This window comes from Anolis carolinensis, chromosome 2 (genome assembly GCF_035594765.1).
Source record: "Anolis carolinensis isolate JA03-04 chromosome 2, rAnoCar3.1.pri, whole genome shotgun sequence".
Classification (NCBI taxonomy): domain Eukaryota; kingdom Metazoa; phylum Chordata; class Lepidosauria; order Squamata; family Dactyloidae; genus Anolis; species Anolis carolinensis.
In genome coordinates, this window is record NC_085842.1 from 211,702,130 (window position 1) to 211,728,242 (window position 26,113).

General features: G+C 42.9%; 1 protein-coding gene across 5 annotated transcripts in view; it reads right to left on the minus strand.

Moving 5' to 3' along the window:
* Window positions 1–25,687, minus strand: part of rbm10 (RNA binding motif protein 10) — a 27,031-nt gene extending 1,344 nt beyond the window's left edge. Inside the window, exons 1-22 of one of the 5 annotated variants that reach the window (XM_008103563.3) lie at window positions 25,505–25,687; window positions 19,212–19,331; window positions 16,901–17,087; window positions 15,511–15,702; window positions 15,329–15,398; window positions 12,919–12,992; window positions 10,876–10,962; window positions 10,274–10,334; window positions 10,001–10,174; window positions 8,626–8,786; window positions 6,848–6,945; window positions 6,680–6,767; window positions 5,208–5,421; window positions 4,944–5,107; window positions 4,709–4,853; window positions 4,436–4,527; window positions 2,986–3,162; window positions 2,333–2,482; window positions 1,719–1,784; window positions 1,169–1,354; window positions 333–407; window positions 124–227 (exon numbers count right to left, since the gene is read on the minus strand). In XM_008103563.3, coding sequence (XP_008101770.1) covers window positions 124–227; window positions 333–407; window positions 1,169–1,354; window positions 1,719–1,784; window positions 2,333–2,482; window positions 2,986–3,162; window positions 4,436–4,527; window positions 4,709–4,853; window positions 4,944–5,107; window positions 5,208–5,421; window positions 6,680–6,767; window positions 6,848–6,945; window positions 8,626–8,786; window positions 10,001–10,174; window positions 10,274–10,334; window positions 10,876–10,962; window positions 12,919–12,992; window positions 15,329–15,398; window positions 15,511–15,702; window positions 16,901–17,087; window positions 19,212–19,228 — 2,582 coding nt within the window. In that variant the 5' untranslated portion in view covers window positions 19,229–19,331; window positions 25,505–25,687. Of the gene's footprint in view, window positions 1–123; window positions 231–332; window positions 408–1,168; window positions 1,355–1,718; window positions 1,785–2,332; window positions 2,483–2,985; window positions 3,163–4,435; window positions 4,528–4,708; window positions 4,854–4,943; window positions 5,108–5,207; window positions 5,422–6,679; window positions 6,768–6,847; window positions 6,946–8,625; window positions 8,787–10,000; window positions 10,175–10,273; window positions 10,335–10,875; window positions 10,963–12,918; window positions 12,993–15,328; window positions 15,399–15,510; window positions 15,703–16,900; window positions 17,088–19,211; window positions 19,332–25,504 lie in introns of all 5 variants that reach the window. The other 4 variants (XM_008103564.3, XM_003216707.4, XM_008103562.3 and 1 more) reach the window with 4 other exon arrangements.
* Window positions 25,688–26,113: the final 426 nt, after the last annotated feature.

Below are 26,113 nucleotides of genomic sequence, written 5' to 3' on the forward strand. Positions count from 1 at the left end.
GTTGAAGAAGGGAAGGCTTAATGTGATGGAGATGGCTTTCTATGCAGACAAAAAGGAGTTCCTTCTCAAAGGAAGGCATTTCTCTCACAACTAAGGAGCATGCAAAAGGCAGGAATGGCTTACACAGTGGCTGGTGTGACCGCTGAATACTTCCTCTTTTTGGGTTCGGGGGGCTCAGGGACACCATACTTCTCCCTTCGTTCAGCTGCACGATCTCTGTATTTCATCTGCTGGTAGGTCATGAAACAAATATGTTAAGAATTCCAAGCCTGACTATATAATGCTCCCACTACTGGGGCCAGTTGTTACCCATCCCTGCCCTCCTCCAATACCTCTATGTCATTTTTCTCAAGTGCCTCAAGCTCCTGCTCTGACAAGTGTGCCCGCCGATGGATTTCCAAATTTTGCTGCAGAGGGGAAAAAGAGAACAGAGACTTAAGTAGAGATAAAGACATGTATCCGCTGAACATCCCATCACAGTCTCCTGTACTTATGCCCGTACAATGTACATCTGTTTTGTAGTTCTGGGAACTACTTGGGTGAGTTAAGACACTTTTTGTGTGTGCTTGGAATGTCTGTTATTGGATGTGACCTCCCAGTTTCTAGAACATTTCATGCTTTCTGAACAATCTTCAGGTTCCCTGTTCAGACCACACCTCTGTAATTCCATCTGAGTCTATCCAAGGCACTTGTGACCCTGGGAAAAAATGGTTGCTTCAAAAATGGAAGCAGTTTGCCCACCACAAATTTGACACGGCCACAATTTGACAATCAAAGATCAAAAGCTCAGACTTGTGTACTTGAGCTAAAACAAGGTGTATCTCTCATTCCAAGATCTGCCATCCTATTGATCTTGAGGAAGAAGCTTCACATTTGGCCACATTTATAGGCTAATTCAGAATATCTACAGAATTCCTAAAACATGAGACACAGAATAGTCTGAATATCTTCAGCACACAGACAGTACAGTCTGGTTGATCTCTTCCCCCAGTTTTAAACAGGCACAAACAGGATGGAATTTCTAGAACATTAGGAGCTAATGGCCAAATGGTCTGACAGAACACCCCAAGCCCCACCTTCAAGGAAGAACCAGAACCACTGCAAAATGCTGTCCCCCACGTGGCATATCTGACAAGCAGTTCAGAAGGACATCAGAATTGTTGCATACCTTATGTAATCCTGAGAGCTGCTGGTGACGAATAAGTGCTTCCTTACTGGGAAACTGTCTGCGACAAAGCAGGCAAGCCAGTTTGTGCCAATCCGTTAACTTCTCTTCCCGATCAGCAGCCTTCTCCTGCTCCTCCTCACTGTCACTCTCACCACTGTAAGCAGCAACTAACCCTCGTGGTGGACTCTGCAAACAGGTAAATCATAAACACCATGTTAGAATCAGATTGAGAAGGAGCTGGAGGACAGTTAACCATAATAAGTGCTCCAAGGTCATCCCTGCCTCCTCCTTCCCAAGATACAATCCACCAATGCAAGCTAGATAATGGCCCTTGGGAAAGACAAGGGCAGATGGACTGTCAGCCCCCAGTTAAGAGGGCCCTGTCTTTGCCTCAACAAGATTATCTCTTTTTTCCACCTACGCCTTTAATGAATCATTGTCTTTCCCCCCATGCCTAAGAAGCCATGAAAATAGAGGATCTTTGAACCCCTGCCTCTTTGCCCACTGATTAAAGACTAAACTGTAGGAAAAGTTGGAACGCAGGACTTACCAGCCTGTCATCCCCAGTGAGCTTGGAAAGGTCCATACCACCATGCTGCCTCTCGGCCAAGGCCCCCTGAAAACAAATTCACAAAAACAGCTCTAGTAACAGTTTATTAAGTCATTTTACCAAGTTAAGAAACACCATATTTCTGTTCGGCAGCCACAACGAATCCTTCCAAAGCTTTACTAAGTGGCTGACACAGCCTGATGGAGAGATTACAGATGGTTCACACATTGCTTCCTTGCCCTATCAAGACAAACACACAGGAAGAAGTGATGGACAAGACAAGAGTCCACTTCTGCCCACCCCCTCACCCCTATATAATTCTTTTCCTGACAAGAACATTTCAAATGAATAAAGTGAAAGAGACAAGGCTATAACTTGGGCTTCTGGGATTGAGATTCAAGGATTGTTAGCCAAGGCAAGTCGGATTCTGGATTCTGGCAGAGAAGTTGTCTTATTCCACAGAAGCATTAACATGCATTGTGAAGATGATGAACTGGCAGGCCTGAAGAAACTACCCTGGAGTGTCAGAATTGACCGTTTTGTTTAGGTATCAAGAAGGAGCCACAGAAAGTAACATGCTTCCAGTCTGATTCTGGTAAAGGAAGAGGAGATACCTTTTTCTCAAGTATGGCATAGCCAGCATCAGCCGTGGCCGATTCCCGCCTTTCATCTTCTCGCATAGAAGAGACTGGCTGGAAGCTGTTTTTGAAGTTCTCCTTCTGCTTGTTAAGACTTCGGGCCCAACGCTCCATATCCTTTGCAATCTAAAGATAATCCCGAAGTGGGTGAACAACACAGCTTTTAATTCATGATGAAAAGGCTCTTAATCAGAAATGTAAAATCACCACATAAAATAGGGGATCCCACAATATGCTGTTTTCTTTCCATTCTTTTGATCTAGCAGAGATGGGGTCTTTGTAATCCTCCAGATATTGCTGGATTGCTCCTCCCATCATTTCTCACTTTTTGTGGCTGACACAATTGAGTGTGCTACACTGGGAGACCATATTTCCTCACCCTTCTCTGCTCTATGGAACATAATTATCCAGCAAACTGCTGTATGCATTATGACTGGTTTTTTTTTTTGGCATGTCCACCACACTGGCTGGGTAATCCCTTCACAGTGACTTATAATTCAGTTGCCTAGCCCACAGAAAAAGGAATGTCCTAGGAAGCAGAGGAAATCTTAAATGCTCAAGACACCTTAGAATAAACAGGACCAGGAAGAAGAAAGAATAAGCAGTAGGAGCAAGAGAGTGCATTTCACCTGTTGGGCTGTTTTTGTTTTATGTTTCTCTTTCTTTTCCTTGCCCTCCTTGCCGCTGCCACTCCCGGAAATGCCCCCATCTTTGTGGCCATCAGATCCCTGGTCTGATGCCGGGACATAGGTGCGCCTCTCACCATCCCAGTACAGGTATTGCTGTGTCTGGGCATTGTAATAATACTGCAAAGATACATTTACAATGAGTCTATTGTCATAACTTGTGTCCATGCAATATACCATAAGCTCTGGACCAGACCCATCCTCTTATCTTAGTATCTCTTTATAAAGAGAAGCTATTTTTCAGCGAGTTACAGTTGTCCTTCCACATTAATTGGGATTAGGTCTGCAGAAAAACCACAAATAATTATGGGGACAATTGGCTCCCAAAATCCTTGTACCAGCCAAGATCTTCCTGACAAACAGCATCCCAATCTCAGAGTTGCCAAGTTCATAGAGTCATAGAGCTGAAAGAGACCGTAAGGGCCATCCAGTCCAAACTCCTTTCATGCAGGAACACTCAAAGCACTCCCGACAGATGGACATTCAGCCTCTGCTTACAATATCCCAGAGAAGGAGACTCTACCACACCGCCCAGGCAGCATATCCCACTGCTGAACAGCTCCTTCCATCAGGAAGTTCTTCCTAATGTTCAAGTGGAGTCTCTTTTCCTGCAATTTGAATCCATTACTCTGTGTCCTAGTTTCTAGAGCAGTAGAAATCAAACTCCTCAATGCGACATCCTCTTAAATATTTAAACATGTCTATCATGTCCCCAACTCAGCTTTCTCTTCTCCAACCAAAACCAGCCCCACTCCATGAGCATTCCACATAGGGCTTGCTTTCCAAATCTTTGATCATTGGTCGCCCTTCTCTGGATACTTTTTAGCTTATGAATACCTTGCTTCAATTGCGGTGCCAGAACTGTACACAGTTATTCCAGATGAGATCTGACCAATGCAGAATAGAGAATGGGATGATTACTTTCCTTGATTTTACACTGCTGCTGCTGAAGCCTAGAGTCAGGATACTGTTTGTTAGGGAGGCATCAGCTGTTTCCCAAAGTTGTTGGGTAAGGATGAAGAGTCACTGTCTCCCTTGCAAACTGATTCCTGAACTTAGCTGCTTCACAATCAAGATGTGGTTTGCCAGAGAAAGTGGCTGCTTTGTCTCACCTAGTAACTTTGGGAAAGGCAGAATAATCATTGTCTGTCTGACAAACAGTATCCTGAACTTCTTCTGTGTTTGGGATGCTGTTTGTCAGGGAGATGTTGCTTGCAGTGCCCTCGGGCCTCAAGATGGGCTGCAGCAAAACTAAAGATAATCAAATCCACAAATGCCAAACCCTGGTCTGATGCTGGGACATAGGTGTGCCTCTCAAAAATGTGGAGGGCTGTCTGTATTCTTGCCACATATGACTAAAGACAACGTATAACTAAAGACAGGTTGAACTCACCTGAGAATTAGGATCATAGTAGAGGCCAGTCAGAGGATCATAGTAATAACCAGAACTTTCATCGTACTGGTACGTAGAGACATCTGGGACAGCTAAAGATGAGCAGACAGAGAGTAGGCAGGAAATAAACATAATGACAGCACCGGATCAGGAGACTATAATCTAGAAAATGCCCCCCAGTTTTAAAAAAAATTATTCCCTGCCCTCAGTGGAACATAAATTTGCACCAAACGTGCCCTCATAATCTCATATCTATATCCTGCAGGCACTCACGGTATTGTGTATAAGGTTCTTGCCCTATGGCGCTGGTAACAGGCAAATTGGAAGTACTGGTAGATACACCCAAAGTTGCACTGGAGGTCTGAGCAGCACTAGGCACATCAGGCTTCAGCACAGCTGGTGAGACTATAGTATATGACTGAAATCATAAAAGAAAGAGGAGGGTTAGGTAGACAGAGAAACCAAAAGGATGGCTCTGGCACATGGAGACCCACTACCTCAATCATACCTGAGCTGTGACAGCATTTCCCTGGACAGAAGCTGTCCCTTCAGCGCTGCCAGCTGCCTGATATGCAACTGGTACTGCTGTAGTCTGGGCGTTTCGAGGGAAAGTTGGCAGAATAGGCACAGGGTCTATGCCTGGCACTCCAGGCTCTAATGATGCCTCAGCTGCTTTTGTGGGGGGAAAGATAAGGAGGGAGACAGAACATAGTCAGCAGAAGGCAGGAAAAAATTACAGATCAAGTGGAAGAAAGAGGCTGTGGCACCTTACCTGCCACTGCACCCTCGCTATGAATCTTGTCAGGCTTTCCAACAGCCGCTGCTCCGGTTGTGCCAGTTTGTGACTGGGAGCTTTTCAAATATGCCTGCGAATACATTGTAGCCTCCAAACCTGGAGCACCATAGGCCTCGTCCTGTTGATAGTAACCATAATCCACAGAATGCTCATCCTGAGCAGTCCAAGCTGCCTCACCACCCTGTGATGCCTATGGGGCAGTAGAAAGACTGTTGTTAAAACAGTAGTTTATTTTCTTGTATCAGGAGGAAAATTTGAATTGCCATTATGGGATTTCTCCCTTTTCTTTAAAATCACAAACTGGACTGTTATAAAAATTGTTGTTGTTGATTTTCAGCCTGCTTCTCAACAACTTATTTCAAAAAAACAGAAAGATACTGTATATATTAGATATAAATAAAGCTTGAAATGATAAAGGCAGTGGCAGCCATTTTAAGTCAGAGAATACAAAAGCATTTCCGCTTGGGCTCAGGGTACATGTGTGAGCAAGCTAATTTTTCAACCTCCCATCCTTAAACTAGTCATCCGAGGCTGAATAGACTGCCATATATTACAGTTTCAGAATTTTGATTAACTGCATTGAACAGTATTATATTAGTATATATTTACTCTGTTGTTCAGAGTTAAATGCGAATGGTTTTAATTGTATTTTAATGTTTTACTTTTAATTGATTGTTTTGTACTCTGTTTTAAAGACATTGAATTGTTGCCACATTGTGAAGCCGCCTTGAGTCCCCTCCAGGGTTGAGAAAGACAGGGTAATAGTACCGTAAATAAATAAATAAATGCCGTATAATCCAGTTCAATGCAGTTAATCTGCATTCTGAAACTACATTATATGACAGTTTAGATCCATCTTGAAAAGATACATGAGGGAAGAGTTTTAAGAGGCATGGTATTAAAGAAAAGCTGTAGTACCTCAGATCGCACAGGATCTGAGAAACACTACTGTTGGCTTCAACAACAAAAACACCACCTTTTCCAGAAGTGGCTAAGGCCTTGACAAGCCCTGAGGGAAAGCTAGTCCCATGATGGCTGCTCAGAGTTTTTCATCAAACAGATTCTTCATTAGAACAGAGTGCATAGATAGCCTTGAGAGTGCTTGGGTAAGCACACAAGGATGGCAATAGGAAATCCCTACCTGATGAATGTGGGCAACACACATTTTGGTGCCTCAAAATGTTAGAACTGTTTTAGGATACATTTGACTGGCTGATTTGAAAAATGGCACCAGTTTTCCCTGTCAACTCTAGTTTTTGAGATACGTAATATTTGCCTTCTACCAGTCTTCATCTGCTTGACCATAAAAATCATGATAACCATATCTAAGAAACTAGACCTGATGAAGTTTATCCAGTGCAATTTTCCATTAAATTAATTTTCCCATGCTGTATATGAATGGAGGAAAATTACTTCTCCAATCCAAGTTTTCTTAGCAATAATATTACCTGAGAGATGGCCCACTGCGCAGCTGCAATGGCAGTGCTGGCAACAGAAGCTGCACTAATGCGATTTCCATCTGATGAACTCATATCCCTGCGAAGAAACACCAGGGCTATCAGTAAAAGCCCCTGCAACATAATGATGAGTTCTAGATACAGCCCTTCTTCACTCACCGCTTGGAACCTTTGGCAAACTCCACATTAATTGTTTTGCCGTCAATGCTCAGTGGTGGATGCAGGGCCTGTAGGATCTGCAGCAACTGAGCTGCTTCCTGGTTGAGAGGAAAAAGGAAATGAGATTCTGAGGTTAAAACAGAATACACAACATATGCCATCATCCCATTCCAGACCAAGCTTTCTGTGTACTGAAGCCTTGGGCCAGAAGAACCTGCTACTCCCACCTTCCACTGTTCTCTACTAAGCACATTGTGCCCAAAAGGGATATGCCCACCATGGACCACTGGCACTTCAAAGTCCACAAGACTTGGTCCAAATAAATACACGGGCTACTCTGTGACAGAATCCTGTGCACTCTTTCAAGTTCCCTTCCCATTTAAAAAGAATACCCAAATCCCCCTGCAGTTACTCTTCTAAAAATAATCTGGTGTCATGGAAGTAAAAGTCTTCCAGGCCCTGGGGATCATAGATCACTGTTTTATTATCCTAAATACAATTAGTGTATGAGACACATATAATATATTGGGCCTTAGAGTAACATTTTTTAGTCTGAACAATAAATTTTTTTTGTCTACGAGAATCCTTTGAAATAAAGCATCTCTCAAAAGAAACACAGCTAGTGAAGAAAGGAACCTGACATCTGGTTTGCACTACTATTACATTTCATTTTTAACGGAGTAGTGAGCCAACTGTCTGGTTTCATTCCGTCCACACCCCAATTTTAAAAGTCCTTTTGCAAATAAGCCTCTTCAAGAGCAATGTGTACCTTTCTCAGAAATGTGCTAGTAGGAAGATTTGGGATGGGGAGAGGCAGGGAGATAAAAAGAGAGAAGTGGATGGGTTTCTCCATTTTTGCCATGGGATCCATATTCAGCTGGGAACAGCCCTGCTCACCACCCGCATACAACTGATTGGCTATGAGAGAATGCTGCCCTTCAAAAAAATGCCCATCCAAGCTTTAATGTTTGTAATCTATCAGCAAGTATGTTGCCAAGGATCCAAGAAATTATGGCACAACTTGAGCAAGCCCATGATGGGATTCAGAACTGTTTTTCCTCATGTGGCTGCCTCATTTTCTTTTCCCTTTCCAATTTTTTGGAAACCTAGAATTTCAAAAACAGCCTTGTGACACAGCACGAACAGCAGTAGTTCTTCCAAAGGAGAGATGTCTGAAAGGTCTATTGCCGCATTTGAGCCTCAAGCAACATTTTACGTCTGTTGCAATCAACTACAGCTTCCCTTGATTTAAATGAAAAATCACAGGGGGCGGAGAAATCTCCTTTAAAAGTCAGGTGTTGCAAGTGTGATATGACAGGCTACTGTGGTAAATCATAAAATATTAATGTCAACTATAAAGTTTGTGTATTGATTTTCCATCCCCTAGAAGCACTGTTGTTAAGCTCCAAAACTTTCTTTACAGATATATCTAACAGATATATCATTCAGAATCCTGAAAACGCATATTGAGAGGAAAACAAAGTCCCTTGACTCCTTAGCAGATTATTCTTGCAGCACACATGGGATCAAGTAAATGAAGGCTTTGGATTATGGTTCAGGGTTATAATAAAGGCCCTGTTCAATAGTGTATCTATTATGGCAACTAGCCAGTATAGATGCCTGGTCTTGAAATACATTAACTGCAAATTTCAATTAGACTTATTCATCCTACTTCCTCCTCTTCTTCCACCATAGGTGTTTGGAGTGAAACTCAAAATGCAGGTGCTGAAATTGTTCCAACAGTGTCTTTCTGGTCTGCCATTGATTACAGCACTCACCACAATAGTGGACAGCTGAATGAAAGCAAAACCACGGTTAAGCTGTGTCTGCTTGTCTTTGATTACACGGACATTAGATGAGGAGAGAACAGCATATGGTGCCAAGGCACTTAAAATGGAGTCCATCGTGCTATGTGGATTCAGATTTCGCAAGATGATGGCTGTCAACAATAAGAAAAAGGGTGGTAATTAGTATTTTTACCACTTTCAAGGCACCTCAACACTTTGATACAACTGGGTTTAGGAAGCTGCAGAAATAACAGTGCCCTATTGCATGTACAGGATCTATAGAATTTTTTATTTTTATTGATTTTTTAAAAAAAGATCAAGTTCTGGCCCTCAGTGTTTCAGACAAAACCTGAAAAATTATCATCAGCTTTCTGCTAGACAAAGGAAGAAAAATCCAGACAAAAAGAGATTCATAAAAGCTATGATGATCTTCAAGCAACTTTTAAAGTCTGTGTGACCAGCTATTTGCTGGCTGTTCTACTACTAGTACCTCCAACTCACTGACTGAGAAATGAGGCATTGGCTTTACTTCTATTCCAGCACTTGGCTGTGGGTTTTTAATTTTCCCAGTTGGGGATGGGAGGTTCAGCGAAGGCAAGATGAAAAAGGAAAAAACCCTTGCAGTTGTAAACTTGTCTGAAGGTACAGTGATTGCATATTCAGAAAACCCAAAAGTGGTTACTGCATAACTTCAACATCGCTCAATAAAGAAGGCATAAAAGGAGTCTCATTAGAACAACTCAAGTTTCAAAACGGCACAGTTCTGCTAGTTTAAATAAAAAGAGGGGAGGCACATGGACAATGAGCGCCAATGCATGGATTGGGAAAAGTATCCTACTGGTGCACTATATAATACGAAAAAAGAGTCTATTCTAGCTTTCTATGAGGACAGGTTTACAACTCTAGAACACACTTTTAGAACCTGGGAGAATTTTATAGATTTTGTGGTCACTGTATTTCAGAGAATATCTTCAGCTCAAGATTTCAAATCCCACACAGGGGATACCCACTTCCCTTTGCATACTCTTTTTTGCGTATTTATCACTTGAACTTGCCAGACTTTATTCCCCAGAGCTGGGAGGCACACACCGAAATACAAACACATAGGAATAAAAACAAAATCTAATTAAATCAGCTGTATTCTTTTCCACAGCAAAATAGGATTGCCACATTATATTTACATTCACATTACTTCTTAGCATAGTTTAAAAATAATTGAGTCATTACAGAGTTTTCCCCTCCCTGAAAGTCTATTTTCAGCACCCTCAAAATGGGATTTACATTTTTAACTGTGAAAACAAAAATGAACAGGCCCGATTGTATCCATCCAATGGAAGTTGCCCCTTTACTCAAATGTCATACTCACTATCATTAGCGTTCTCTGCACACGGTTCAGACATCTGGGCCACAGGCTGAGTAGAGAGGGCTGCTGACACCTGGTATGGCTGTGGGAGAGGCAGGAGGCCTTGACTGAGTTCACGCCCTGAGAGAGCCACCAGTTGGTCCAAACGACTACCAGGAGGTAGCTTCTGCTCAGCTTCTGTTGAGTGATGCAGTGATGTCATATAAGAGAAAAATAATCAAAAAGAATGCTATAGGCATCGAGTGAATTGAACAGAAGCAGGATGTCCACACGTACCAGATCGGGGAACGCCACACTTGAAGCACTTCTCTCTGCGCTTGAAGTTCTGTACTCCACACTATTAAGAAAACAAAAATATCTTACATGTTAAGAGGCCTTTACACATGACACTGTATACAATTTTTGACACAAAGTAGCTCAATTGCACATCTTCACTGAGTTTTTCCACCACTAAGGTTGGAAATAAAAAAACGGCATATTCTTGGAAGTGTGTCTGCTTGTCATGTCTAGTATGCCATAGCTGCAGCTCTTACTACCAATACTACCTCATGTCCTTTCAGTCTCCAGAACACATTGCAGAAACACCCTAAACCCTACTCTAGGAAGCAGAACTATTCAAAATAAAGGAAATTGATTTAGTTTGCCAAGGTTGGTTCTGACCATAAAACTAGAGCTTTCTTCATGTTGAATTTGAATTTACAAAAACATACTGCCCATTTCCTAGCTGGCTCCTGCATCTGGAAGAAGCCACTCTTCTGTAGCAGATATTTTTCTCAGCCTTCCCAAGTGGCACAATCTGCTCACACACCATCCCAGGTCCACTTCCGAGTCTACCACACAGAGGCCCTCCCTCTCTTGACTGATCTCAAAGCAGGTACCTTACTGCAGAGCCAGTCTTCATTGATCTTGGGCTTAGGGTCACTGTAGTGCATGGACACCTTCTGGCCAAGGATAGTGAGAGAATGCTGCAGGGAGAAAAACAGAGCAATGAGATCCTGGAGCAGTGGGTGAAAGACGGTGCCCGTCACTGCCGCAGCAGAAAGAAGGAGAGGTTCAAACCCTTCAGCTGAATGGATGAGGGTGAGGGAGGGAAGGGAGCATAGGCCGAGAGAGATTTGGAGCTTGGCTACTTGGCTAGCGCACACCTAATCTGGCCGACAGAGGCACCTGTCTCTACCCAATTCACCGGGACATCCGGCTGCTGTGATGGAGGGAGAGTGTGTCAGAGAGAGACAGAGAGAAAAATGGAAGGAGAAACAGACAGAGAAAGTGCAGCCGTGCTCCAAGACACCATCATACAATACCTCTATGCCTCTAGAATGATCTTTTCACTTTCTGTCCTGCAAGCTGGAAGCATGAATCACTACTTTCTCCCAACCCAAAACCACAATGGGCACCTTTCTTTAGAAACACAGCATTCCCACACTTTGTAGAGATCACTGCTATGCTTATATCCACTTCCATTGAAGGGCATGTTGGGAAGAACACCCAATGTGCTGGTTGCAAGTCCATTCATGAGGTAGAAACATTTGGGAGATTTATAATGACCTTTTAAACTACATATACCCCCCTTTTCATGTTCAGTACTTGATTTACTACTCTATTCTCCCCAGATACAACCCAAACTGTGATTTACCAAGGAATGGTATATATCTGAAGTTGTCTCTAACAAGATGGCTATGCTCAGCAGCAGACCCGGAGAGGGCAGTCCATGATTACCAGGGCATATGTTCCGTAAGAACTAAACCAGACTGCTTTCCAAATACATTTGTTAAGAGTTGCTAAGTCAAGGTCTCAAAGGCTAGAATCTTGCTGACAGATGCAAGAACCCCATCTGGCTCCCTGCCATGCTACAGTAATGAGACATTGCCACTTTCACACACACTTATACTGACTGTGCTCAAAAGGAGTATCTAACCCACACCTGCTTGTTAGCCTTCCTGCATCCGGAGCAAGGTGCATCATCTCAACCATGCCAAGGCTACATGTGTCAGCTCCCACTGGGGATGCGCACACATGGCCTGGTTACACTGCCAACACAAGAATATAAGAGGAGGAAAAGATGGCAGAGGCTACTGCCGTGACTGCATGAACACTGCAAAACCCAAACAGTTTGGACTAGTAACTATTTACGGTTACTTTCTGGCTATTCTGAAGCAACACTACAGCTTGGAACTATGATCAGAATAAGTTTAGGATCTCACAGCTTGGCTCATAGCCATTCACACCTCTTATTATACTGGAGAGAACACAGGGTCTTGTGTAGATGGGCTGTCAACAACGAGCCTTGAGAGGAAGGAGAAAAAGTGTCCTGGGAGACTTTCCATCCTAAATCCCTGGCCACATTATAAGAGAACCGACACCCCCATCATGGCAGTCTCTGGCAAACTATGGAAAAAATCAGTCAGCTTTCACATCTATTTAACTGAATTCTAAACCCTAAATTCTTGGCCTGCTGAAGCCTGTGTCATACTGAGGATCAAGCATATTTCCAGAGCATGAGAAGGAACACATAGGATTCTTGGCTTCTCAAACCCTCATTTGCTACTGCCAGGAATTCCCCCAACCCCAACTACTATCTATTAAACCTAGTTGCTTTGTTTCCCTTCTCAATAAGCTAGAACCTATTCTTCTCCCCAAGAAAGAAATCATATTCAGCTGCTAACCCACTGACTGCCTGGGCTACTAATAATACTTATTAAGTTCTGACATCTCTAAGTCCAAATCTACCTCCCAGATCCCACCACTTTGTTTTTAAATCCTGGGACTAGAGATAGTGCAAGACATCTGATTTTTAGACCTAACTCCTCCTTCCCCATCCCTTTTCAGTGATTCCCGCTGGGGACTGCCATATGAACCAGCTGTTTGGATTGGTCATTAACAGTAGGAGTACTTGTGGGTTTCAAGTGCAGCAAAGCAACCTGATTGGCTTCCATCCATCGTGTAGCGTCCTGCAAGTGATTAAACTCGACGAAGGCGAAGCCCCGGCTCTGACCTGGAGGACAGCATTCAGATACAGACGCAGTGTGTTAGTCAACAGATCCAGCCAACATCACGCACCCCTGTCGCTGTACCAAATGGGGCGAGGGCAGGGTGCAAGGGGGAAGGGGAGAAAACAGGGGAGGGTGGAAAGGCACAGAAAGGGCACCCTTCTGTCAAAGTGGGGTTGTGCAGACTCAGAGGCTGGTTGCAAAAAGGGAAGCACTTGCTCTTCTGATCATTCTTGTGAACTAGAAACTGTTTTGCCACTTGCTGCTACTTCAAACTCAAGATGCTCATTCTGTCCCAGAGCTAGGAACAGAGCCATGTAGTCTCAATTCAGTGTCTTTATCGGTCAACTTAAATATCTGATGACTAATGATGGCTCCAAGCAGATCTGTCCTGAACACTTCTGATAGCACTAATGTTTTCTGTTATCTATCTAGCACATCCGTTGTCATAGTGTAAGCAATAGCTATTTCAAAACCTCTATGCAGGGAGTTCCTTCTTAGTAATCAACCTGCAAGCTGAAACATCTGCTTAATTTAGGGACAAATACTAAAACAAAGCACTCCCAAGCAGAGGACCTAACAACTTTGATGTCTTCAAGAGACACAAAGCTGCATGTCCGTCCAATCTGGATTGGAGTTCAGATCCCTGCCAATCCACTGGATGTCTTTGTGTGAGCTGTTTTCTTAGCCTCACTGCACCAACCAAAATAATAGTGATTTTCCTCAAAGATATAGTAAATGAAAGTGAAATAAAGAAGTTTTGCCTGCCATAAACCCAAACACAAGCCATGTAACACCATGGGCCTAGACTGGAAGAAAGTCGAAATAAACTAAAAGAAGGAGCACTTAATTCAGCCAGATAATATATAGTGGCTAACTAGTCTGTTCCTTGGAAATAAAGGATATAAGACTAATATTGAAAAATATATAAACTGGATTGTCATTCTAATGTGGTCAACATTATCTTTAAAAGAGATGAAATATAAACAGGCAAAAGTAGTCTGCTAAGGACTACGCTCAAAAACATTTCAGGGCTGTTTTATTCTCAAGGTCTACAGTGCCCTGTCCAAGAAAAAGTGGATTTATTATAACAGAATTGTTCTACAATTTTTGTTTGTTTTCTCAGCCTTTGGCTGCCTATGGGAGCAGGGTGCCTTTCTGTACCCTCCATCAAGTAGCATCTGGCAGCCCTTCTCAGACCTGGTACAACACAGAGCAGATACAGAGGACTGTAGTGACATACACACCTTGCTTTTTAAAAATGAAAAGAAAAAGGAAGAGGTACACAGACCTACTCATGGGTAGGAGGTGTATGTATGTGATATGTAAGAAGGAACAAACCTACCTGCTTAGTTTAATATTTCCCCCTAAAAGTTCTCAGCTACACACCAGGCACAATCTAACAGTGTCTCCATAGAGCATACTAAAGGGGTCTCTTGCCAACATTGCATTTTCCAGAGCCACCCCCATTAGCTGGCAGCCTGATTTCCTGGTATAGCCCATCATAATGTATGGTTCACCACACCAAACAAGTTTACCAATAAAATAGTGTGGCCAGACAAATGCTGGACAATCCTCGATCTCTCCCACCCCACAAACAATTGAGAAACAACCCTGGGAATCTCAGAAGTCCCTGGTGGACTACATGATCCTGAAGGGTTGCATTCAACAAGATGATTGAATAGCTGTGTAACCTGCACTGGTATCTGTTCCATTAGTACCACATGCTTAAAATAGAACCCAACTTAGGATACAAACATCAAAGAAAGATTTCCCACAAATAAATAAATCTGATCAAATATGAACAAGTGTAAAACACAGTACAGATCTAGAAGTTGTTTTCATTTTTCATCTCTGCATTTTGTTTCTGACCCCAAAGAGGTTGAGCAAGAAAAGAAGAAACCAAAGAATTGGTATTCATATAGAAAGAGATAAACAGTTAGAGCCCCAGTAGTCTCACACTTATGAAGAATTCGGACTTGGAAAAGAATGGGATGCAAGATTACACCCGTTTCCTGCTACTTTTCCCAGCCAATCACACAGCAGAGGAACTACTGACACCCAAGATTAAGAGATGCTTATAAAGTCAAAATACAAACGCACTCTGGGGTTACTTATGAATCCACTACTATCATTTTAAAGGCTAATTGATACAAAATGCTACAGGGAATGGATACAGCAGACACCACAAATAAATCTTTAATGCCACAGGGCAATATCTGTTCCATGTACATGCACACCTAATATACCACACTGCATTTTGGAATGTGCCGCGTACTAGCTGAAATACTACAGCCATACCAAAACAAGGAATAAGTTAGAACTGTGAACAAGAGCTCACCTGAGGCTTTATTCCGCATCAGCCGCACCTCCCGAGGCTGGAACCCATGTGCCTGCAGTTGCCCCCGGATCTGCAGAGGCAAAGAGGATGTCAACAACACAAATGCGAGGGGAGCATTAAAACAAGTGGGCAATGGCAGTGAGTTATTGCAAAGACTCAATAAGCTGAAGTCCTGAACATACATCATTCTCAGTAGCAGATTGAGGCAGCATTCTTAGCATAATGATGCTGCTAGCCTTCTGCTCTTCCTCCTCTTGCTCAGTTCGGTAGTCCTGGTCCCGGTAGTCGCCATCACCGAGAAATCCTGGGTGCTCACTGGGGCTATCCCGTTTTCTACGTTGCGTTTCAGATCCCGAGGAAGCCTCATAGGAATCCTAATTAACAAAAGCACAGAATAGGCAGGGTGTAGAGAAGCAAGATAGACCTCAATGGACAGTCAGTCCTGCAGTCTAAGACACAGTGATTTCATACTAAAGATCATGATATCCATATACCCGTATTTACTAGAGTCTAATGTACCATCTAATGCACACAACAATTTTCAAAACCCCAAAACAAAAAACAAAAAAAGATGATGGTGAATGTAAGGAGAAGAGGCAAAAAGTGCACTCTTTGTCATTTGACCAAAAAAGGTACGCATTAGTGGCTACATGCTTATAATTCTCTCTTTAAAAACAAAAGAGGAATAACACCAAAGCTTTTAGCAATGGAAAAAGAAATTTTGGAGTGCATCTGTGCTGTAGAATGAATTCATTTTAACTGTCTTGGCTCAATGCTCTGGAGTCATGGGGCCTGTAGTTTGGGATCATGGGGGCTACCAAAGAATGCTGATGCCTCACTAAACTACAAATCCCAGCATTGCATAGCATTGAACCATGGCAATTAAATTAGAGATGACGTCCCTCAAAGAGGAGCTCCAGGTGCAGCTCCTGAAGTATTACGTAAATCTAATGCAAATCCTAATTTTGGGAAGGTAATTTAGCCAAAAAAGGTGAGCATTAAATTCAAGTAAATACAGTAACTTCCACATGGTACTGGTACTAGGACAAGTTCTACTCCAAATACACACAAAATCATAGTAATAGCAAAGATTTCTTCAGAAGTCCACTTCTAATGACTCTCCAAAGGCTAACACATTTTCTCTCTCTATGAAGTCTCCATGCAGCCTGTAGTAATCTTTCATAATCGGACATAAGCAGCACATTATTTCCTTGGGAGTTTCTAAGAACAAAGTCTCAAAGCATGTCTAAGCCAGTGTAGGTAATTGTTGGCTTCCAGATGCTTGCTTACAATTCTCATCAGCCCTAGCCAGCATAGCGTTGATCATAGACACAGCAATCTAGGGAGCCAGATGTTACATGCATCTGCTCCAAGGGAATTTCTCACACCACAAAATTGGGGGGGGGGGGGGGGAGGTGCAACTGGTAGCATAAAATCTGGGAGCTAAATCTCATTTCTTGTTATGCCAGCTGTTCACTGCTGAAAAACGCTATCAGTAAAAATCTTCCCCTAAGGAGACAGAACTTCAGAAAAAAAAACACAAGAACACCCCACCATCCCACTTCAACCTACCTCCACACTGTGTTCCTCAGAGGAATCATCATAATCATTATTAGATTCCTGATTGTTGAAATCTCGCAGGTAGGATCGATAATCCATATCTCTGTAGTCGTGGTCCCTCTGGTTCCGGCCTTCTGAGCCCTCATCCTGGGTTTGGTCTACAGCACCATACCGACCTGTCCGGTCCCCCCGACCACCTCTAAGAAAATATAAATTGAAATTTATTTTTAGTGAGGACTACTTTTGAGACACAGATAAAAAGAGAAAAATGTTTCTCTAATACTTTCATAAGGGCATCTTGCATCATTAATGATAAATATAGGTAAGATATGACATGACTGATCATAAACCAGTCAAATTCACTGGCATCTTCCTTTGCTATCTACTCACATGAAGCAAATATGAAGGACTTTTTCTGAGGCTGTGGTAAAGCTGGGGTGAGGAACCTGCGACCAAACCATCATCAGCCTCAAAAAGCATAAGCCATGGTCAGATGTAAGGAGAAATATACAAAAACAACACATGGAAGGTCACCAGTTCCACCTCCCCAAGCTGAGGTCAGCAAAGGTAAAACCACTCTGGCTGTGGTCAAAAACACTTTCACAACAGGGTGGAGATGAATAAAAATATTAAAGTTAACACCTGATATTTAAGGATTGGGGAGTAATGTAGAACCCTCACTACATTTGTGGGCTGATTAAGACACATCTGCAGGAGTACACCAGTTTTCTCACATTGCCACAATAACATTGTGTGTATATCAAAGCTATCTGACTGAAGCCAAGGATGTGTTTCCTTTCCATCCAAATAGTTTGCATGCTGTAGTGAACTGTCTCCAAGTCCAATGCAGATTGCAGCAAAAATAAGAACATCAAAGCCTGATACTTAGATACAATTCAAATTTCCAAAACGTGATCTACTGATCCACTATTATTTGTCCCAGTTCTCTTTAAAAATGAGTACAGCTCCTAAACTTAATTCATACTTTTGCTAATATATAGATTGTCATGTTACTCTGCCTTTCTGCTTTAAATCAAATCAGAAATAAGCATGCTTTGATCATGACTATGGAATCCAATCTGGAGTGCAGTTGGCTGATTTTAATAATGATGATGATTTTGGTTCCTAATATGAGAGCTGGCTCCTGAAAACCAAAAGTATTTGGAACATTATTTCCCTTTGTTGTACTAGTGACATAAAAGATGGATTGTTGTAGCTATGACAATGTAATTAAGCACTCTAACAATAATGCCCTAGCAGAAAAAGATGCTGCCAGCATCCAGCAGCTTCTTACTGTTCCTTACTGTAGAAATAGGAAGCATTGTGAACCCTCATGTTGTGCTAATATTTCATTCCGTCACTCTAACTCACTACTGTGCCCCAAAGCAAAATGAAAGCAAGCAGTGATTGATGAAAGACTGCCCCTAATTGAGATGTCAACTTACCCGTATATACTCGAGTATAAGCCAACCCGAATATAAGCCGAGGCACGTAATTTTACCAGAAAAAACTGGGAAAACTTACTGACTCAAGTATAAGCCGAGGGTGGAAAATGCAGTAGCTACCGGTAAATTTTAAAATAAAATAGATACCAACAAAATTACATTAATTGAGGCATAATTGGGTCGCTGTGCTGAGAGGGAAGAAGAGGAAGGCATGCAGCTTCTCCTCTCCTCTCGGAACAACAACCCAGCTGGGTTGCTGTGCCGAGAGGAGAGGCCAGGCACAGCCGGCGGGAACGTGAGTGGCTGATGAGCCACACACCTTCTTCTCCCCACTCTCAGCACAGCAACCCAGGTGGGTTGTTGTGCCAAAAGAAGATGATGCGCACCTTCCTCTCCTCCTCTATTGGCACAAAGACCCAGCTGGGTTGCTGTGCTGAAAGGAGAGGAGGCACGCAGCTAATAGAAGCCCCATGCCTTCCTGCCAGGAACCTCACACAAGTATAAGCCGAGGGGTCTTTTTCAACATAAAAATGTGCTAAAAACTCATCTTATACTCGAGTATATACGGTAATTTCCAACAAAACTGAACAGCCCCTGGAATGATCATATTTCTTCAATTCTAAGATGCCATTTATTGTAAGAAGCAAAAAAAAAAAGCTTTTAAAAAGCACATGCAATTCTAAGGTCACCCTGTTTTCAGATATGTTTATAGGGGGATGTGTCTTAGAATTCAAGAAATACAGTAGTACTGAACTTATCCCACCATCTCCCTGCTTGGTGGCAAGGCCTAGATAATCCTGAGAACAACAATAGCATCACGTGCTACCCAGAATAAGATGGATCTTACTCAATGCTAGAGCCATGAAATAAAATGTTACCTTCTCTCATACTCCATTGGTACCCGTGAACTACAAAAGCTTCAGAAAACCTTCCAATACAGGCTTTTCAGTGGATGCCTGCCATTCCAGTAGAGTATGAGGAGTGGATCTAAACAATATCTGCAGGGAACAGAGGGAGAAGAAAGGGTTCTAGCAGGATGAGAAGGAAAACAAAGCAATTTTCAGACTCACTTTCTGTAGTTAAATTTCTCAATGTACTTTTTATTTTTTAGTCAGCAACAACAATGTCAGTAACAATTTTAAACCATGCACTGTATTAAAAACCTTCAGACGTCACACATGCATGTACAACTTCCATCTTATTTCTGTAATTTTCCCATAGAATTAACAAGAAGCAATTTCCAAATGTCCACACTAACACACTGGATCTATGTTGTTTTTTTAATGCTGGATTTCAAATCTTCAGCACTCTGCTATTACTTATTATCAGTGAAGCCACGAAACCTGTGTGGTTCCTCTCAAAGAATTTGACAGATTAAAATGAGAAGAAATACTATTATTTCTTTCATAATTTAGGGGGTAACATCATAAAAACCAACACATACTCCTTCCACTTGGTGAAAGGTATAATGAAAATTTGATCTCTTGTAAAGGACCAAATTTTATTAATTAGGCATGAAAAGGCGCCATGTGTCTATGAATGTATGTCTTACTTTGTAGCCAACTGGTTATATGACCTTGAGCACCTGGTCACTGTGTTTATAACTCTCTTCAGAGATTTGTGAGATTTAGGGCCCTTCCAGACAGGCCCAATATCCCAGAATCTGATCCCAGGTTTTCCGATTTAAACCGGATTATATGACTCCGCACTGCCAGATAATTGGAACAAACAGAAAACCTGAGATCAGATCCTGAGATATAGGGCCTGTCTGGAAGGGCCCTTGGGAAGATTTATGGGCCTAAAGCACTTTGAACCTCAATGTAGGAAGCAATCACAAATATAGCAAAAAGAAAATCTCTTTACCAAGGAAGTGTTTATGTTGCATTCCAAGATTAAATGAATCACGTATGAAAACAAAACATTATTATTCCCACTACCAATGTGGTAGTAAGCTTTTTTGCTAGTGTATCATGCCATTCTTGAAACTGAAGGACTACAAGCTTATGAATATACATGCTATTTTCTCACTCACATACAAAAAATAATCATATTCCTAGAAGCTGTTATTTTTTAAAGTAAGCCTTTGACAACCAATAAGGTGTATTTCTTAGAGAATGGACTAGGACTCTAGGAAACCATGGTCCAAAATCACACTGCCATACAAACTACTGGCCAAGTCACACCCTCTCAGCCTCAGAGGAAGCAGTATCAAAAACCACCTCTGAACAAGTCTTGTTAAGAAAACACCATGACAGGTTTGCATTAGGGACACCAAAAATCAGAAAAGTCTTCAAAGCAGAAATAGTAACAAAAACGTCCTTAGCTTAGCTAGAAAAAGAAAAGGCCCAGCTAATGCCCTTGGATTTAAGACAGCTGTAATACAACATAGATTTAATGCTCAAAAATATATTCTGAAGACAGAGGAGCATCTTAACAGGCTGGGCATGTTTAGCCTGCAAAAGAGAAGGTTGAAAGGAGCTATGATAGCCATGTTTAAACATTTGAAAGGATGTAATAAGAAAGGGGAACAGGCTTGTTTTCTACTGCCCTGGAGACTAGGCCTCAGAGTAATGGGTTAAATTACAGGAAAGGAGATTCCACTTGAGCATTAGAAAGAACTTCCTGACTATAAGAGCTGTTCAACACTGCCTTGGAGTGTGATGGAGGCTCCTATGGAAGCTTTTAAACAGAGGCTAGATGACCATCTTTTGGGAAGTTTTGATTGTACTTTTCCTGTATAGCAGGGAGTTGGAATGGACAGCCCATGTGGTCTCTTACAGCATCCAGTCCAACTCTTGCCATGCAGGAAAAGCACAATTAAAGCACCCACAACAGATAATCATCCAGCTTCTGTTTAAAAGCCTCCAAAACAAGGCACCTCCACCACACTCTGAGGCAGTGAGTTCCACTGCTGAACAGCTGTTATGGTCATGAAATTCATGTCATAATGTCCCAAATCCTGTTATTAGCCCTCAATACAGGAAACCCATTCAGCCAATATGATTCACCTATCAGCAAATAACAATTAGTTCTATTCTAGCTGAGGCTAACCAACAAGAGGCCAGCCATAAAGTGTTATTTCTTTAAGAGTCACTTAGACTCAGTGCTGAAATACACACCTAAAATTGTGTCTTAATGGTAGGCACCAGTTCATTGTTCTTTTGTACCACTACTACTTACAGTCTTTACTGTGTATTCAAGTCCTTTAATTTATAGTGACCCCCATGGAATTTGGTAATATTTCATCAAAGGGGGTTTGCCATTGTCTTCAAATCATGCTTGAAGTGTTCTTTTTAATTGGTAAAGATAATATATACTTGAGGCACAGAGATAGTGTGTAGTCTCATGGTTTGACTATTGGACTACAAGACCAGGGTTTGAATTAGGCATGGAAATCCAGTCTTCTTCTTAGGCGATCCCTCGTAGTTCGAGGATGATGGTCCTCCATTTCTTGGAAGATGCCTGTGCGTGATTTTTTTTAATGTGTGGAGGTCGGTAAACAGCCGGTCAACACACAGTCTTCACAGATTGAGGTCCCAGCAGTGGTGTGATTAACACAACGAGAGTGGCTTCTCAGTCTGTTGCAGCCTTCTTCCGCCTTCACAGCCATTGTAACATGTACCATGTTATCCTCTGCCTGCTCCGCCGTTGAGGTCTTTGGGTCTTCGTATTGTTCTTGGTCTGGATCCTCCCCTGTGGCCACTCCTGGGAGTGTGTGACTCCCATGGTTGTGCCCTCAGATTCATTGGAACACGCAAGCCCCCTCACCACGTCAAGGTGACAATCCATTGAGGAGGGGGGGGGGAATCCAGTATGTGGTCTTGGGCAAGTCACATTGGCCTCATCTACACTGATTATTTCATACAGTTCAAAGCTAGCTTCAAACTGCAGTGGCCAGACAACAAACTTCCACAAAAAGTGAGCAAAAGAAAACCCTTAATGCATATCTGTGATTAGTGTCATCACCATCTGGGCCTATAACTGGTTCCAGGATTTCCTATATAATCACATGTACAGCAAAACCATTTTCGTCAATACCAGTTTGAAAATGCAACAAATGGTCAGTGTAGGTGGGGCCATTCTCTCAGTCACATCAAAAGATAGCAAACTGCCTCTGAATAGATCTTGCCAAGAAAATGTTAATAGGTTTGTATTAAGGACACCTTAGGTTGGAAACTGCCTAAAGCAGACATTGCAGGCAGTTTGACAGCCCTTTAACTGCCATGGCTGAATGCTATGGCATCCTGGGAGTTGTAGTTTGGTGTCTAGATCAGTGGTTCCCAACCCGTGGTCTGCAAGAACTAAAATATGGTCCGCGGCCTCACCATTACTACTGTGAATAATAACACAGCCCAACCAATTTTTTTCTGGTGTCTTTGTTTTTAGGCTTGTTCCTGGGATCCTTTGAGGTGCTGATTCAGAAAATTGCATTGGATAGACCACATCAGCTCTAGACTATTAAATACGGTTTTCTGTGGGCAAGCAGATAGCGACTACTGGATGACATATGTTCTGTATCAGATATGAGAGCTGATGTGATCTATCCAATGCAATTTTCTGAATCAGCATCCCAAATAACCAAACCAAATCTAAAATTGACCAAAAACTGATTTGTAATCCTTTGTGGAGTGCTCCCTGGTCAAAAAAAGGGTTGGCAATCACTGGTCTAGATCGAGGGAAGTAATGGTGCCTTTGTATTCTGCTTTGGTTAGACCTCACCTGGAATACTGTGTCCAATTCTGGGCACCACAGTTTAAAAGAGATATTGACAAGCAGGAAGGTTTCCAGAGGAGGGTGACTAAAATTATCAAAGATTTGGAGACCAGCCCTATGAGGAGCATCTCAAAGAGCTGGGTATGTTTAGCCTGCAGGAGAGAAGGTTGAGAGGAGACATGATGGCCATGTATAAATATGTGAAAGGATGTCATAAGGAAGAGGGAGCAGACTTGTTTTCTGCTGCCCTGGAGGCTAGGTTTGCTTAAAAGGCCCAAAACAGCCTTGTTAATTTAGAAGGAATGGGTTCAAATTACAGAAAACGGGATCCCACCTGAACATTACGAAGAACTTCCTGACAATATGAGCTGTTCAACAGTGGAACTCTCTGCCTTGGTGTGTGGTGAAGGCTCCTTCTTTGGAAATTTTTAAACAGAGGCTGGATGGCCATCTGTCAGGAATAATTTCGTAGAATCATAGAGTTGGAAGAGACCTCATGGGCCATCCAGTCCAAACCCCTGCCAAGAAGCAGGAAAATTGCATTCAAAGCACCCTGACAAATGGTCATCCAGCCTCTGCTTAAAAGCCTCCAAAGAAGGAGCCCTTTGATTGTGCTTTTCCTGTATGGCAGGGGGTTGGACTAGATGGCCTGCGTGGTCTCTTTAAACTCTATTGTCTGAATACATCTCCCTCTATGAACCACCACGGAAATTAAGATCTTCTGGGGAGGTCCTGCTCTTGGTCCCTCCTGCTTCGCAAGTGCAGTTGATGGGGACAAGAGACAGGGCCTTCTCAGTGGCGGCCCCTCAGCTCTGAAACTTTCACCCCAGTGAGATTATAGACCAGCACCCTCCTCCCTAGCCTCCAGAAAGAAAGCAAAGACATGGTTATGGGACCAAGCTTTTGGCCAGTAAAGTAATGCAATACAAGAAATAAATATGGAATAGGTGCAATCGACGATTGGGATGACCTCTGTCTATGATCTTGGATCATGTTTATATTAGGTAGTTTTAATTCTATATTCTTATGTCTAAATATTGTTTTATCTTATGTTTTATTGTTTTTAATGCATAGCTATATGTTTCTTGTTTAGATTTTATGATTTGGTTTTATATGTATGTTATGCATTAAATTTTGTCATTATGAACCGCTTTGAGTCCCCCAGGGGTGAGAAGAGCTGTACATAAATATAGTAAATAAATCAATATTTTTCTATGATTCTTTGACAGAGAAGGCTAAAGAACAACCCCAAGATTCCCTAATAGTTAGAACAGTATCAAACTGCATCCGTTTTGCTGTGCAGAATCAGTGTTCTCTCAGAACTGTTTTTGTGTTATCTTTGCCAATTTGAAAGCGCACCCAGGGGCATCTATACTCTAGAAATAACACAGTTTAACAGCAGTTTAGCTGCTATGGCTCCATGCCAGCGTTTCTCAACCTGGGAGTCGGGACCCCTGGGGGGGTCGCAAGGAGGGTGTCAGAGGGGTTGCCAAAGACCAGTATTTTCTGTTGGATCATGGGGGTTCTGTGTGGGAAGTTTGGCCCAATTCTATTATTGGTTGGGTTCAAGGGGCTCTTTGATTATAGATGAACTATAAATCCCAGCAACTACAACTCCCAAATGTCAAGGTCCATTTCCCCCAACTCCACCAGTGTTCACATTTGGACATATTGAGTATTCGTGCCAAGTTTGGTCCAGATCCATCATTGTTTTGAGTCCGCAGTGCTCTCTGGATGTAGGTGAACTACAACTCCAAAACTCAAGGTCAATGCCCACCAAACCATTCCAGTATTTTCTGTTGATCATGGGAGTTCTGTGTGAGAAGTTTGGCCCAATTCGATCGTTGGTGGGGTTCAAGGGGTTCTTTATAAATTCCAGCAACTACAACTCCCAGATGACAAAATCAACCCCCCCCCCTCCCCCGGGCAACCCCACCAGTATTCAAATTTGGACGTATTGGGTATTTGTGCCAAATTCGGTCCCATGAATGAAAATACATCCGGCATATCAGATATTTACATTACGATTCATAGCAATAGCAGAATTACAGTTCTGAAGTAGCAACGAAAATAATTTTATGATTGGGGGTCACCACAACATGAGGGGTTAGGAAGGTTGAAAACCACTGCTCTATGCGATGGGATTTGGAGTTTGGTGAAGCCCCAGCCCTCTTTGGCAGAGGCCAGAAGTAAAACTACAGCTCCCAGGGTTCCTCAGCCTTGAGCCAGGATAGTTGAAGTGGTGTCAACCGCATTCATTGGATGGCCCTGCGCAGAAATGAATAACCCGTTGGTCTTTCAATCTTAAAGGGGCACAAGCCTGACTACGAAGCTCCCTTTCTCTCCCTTCATTGAGGCCCCAGCGAAACACAACCCCGACAAAAAGGGCGTTATTCCCAACGGCTACAAGAAGCCCCGCCTCCCTGTGGCGCCTCAGGCCGGCTCCGCCTTCTCTCACCTGGCCCTCGCTTCCCTCTGGCGCCGGGAGCGGGCGAGGAGAGGGTGGCTCGCCCCAAGCGCGGCCCACTTCGCCCTGCGACGCCCGCCTCGCAAAATGGCGGCGGCGGCGCCTCTGAGGCTCGCTTCCCCTGCCTCCCTCCCCCAAGGCCCTCCTCTTCGTCACCGCAGTCGTCGTCGGTGACACCGGAGCGCCTCACCGCCCTCCCTCTCTCGTCACTGACGTCACGGGAAGCCGAAGGCGCCCATTGGCCGCTCTTATTTCGCAGCGGCCGCCCACTCTGCAATCGGATTGGTGAAAGGTGCTGTCAATCACCGCTCCCCGCTTCCGCTTTAATCTGCTCTAGGTGGTGTCACAAGGAAGTCTCCGCCTACCAAGTTCAATGTGGATCATGAGTGCAGTTTGACAGCACCTTAACTACCTATGCTATGCTAACGGCCTATGCTATGCTATGGAATCCTGGGATATTGGGGCCTGAAATCGTGTGAAACTCCCAACTCCCAGAATTCCACAACACTGAGCCATGGCAGTTCAAGCGGTGTCAAGCCGCATTCGTTATGCAGTGTAGAAGAGGTACACTGTGTGTATGGGTACCTTCAAAGGCCTCCT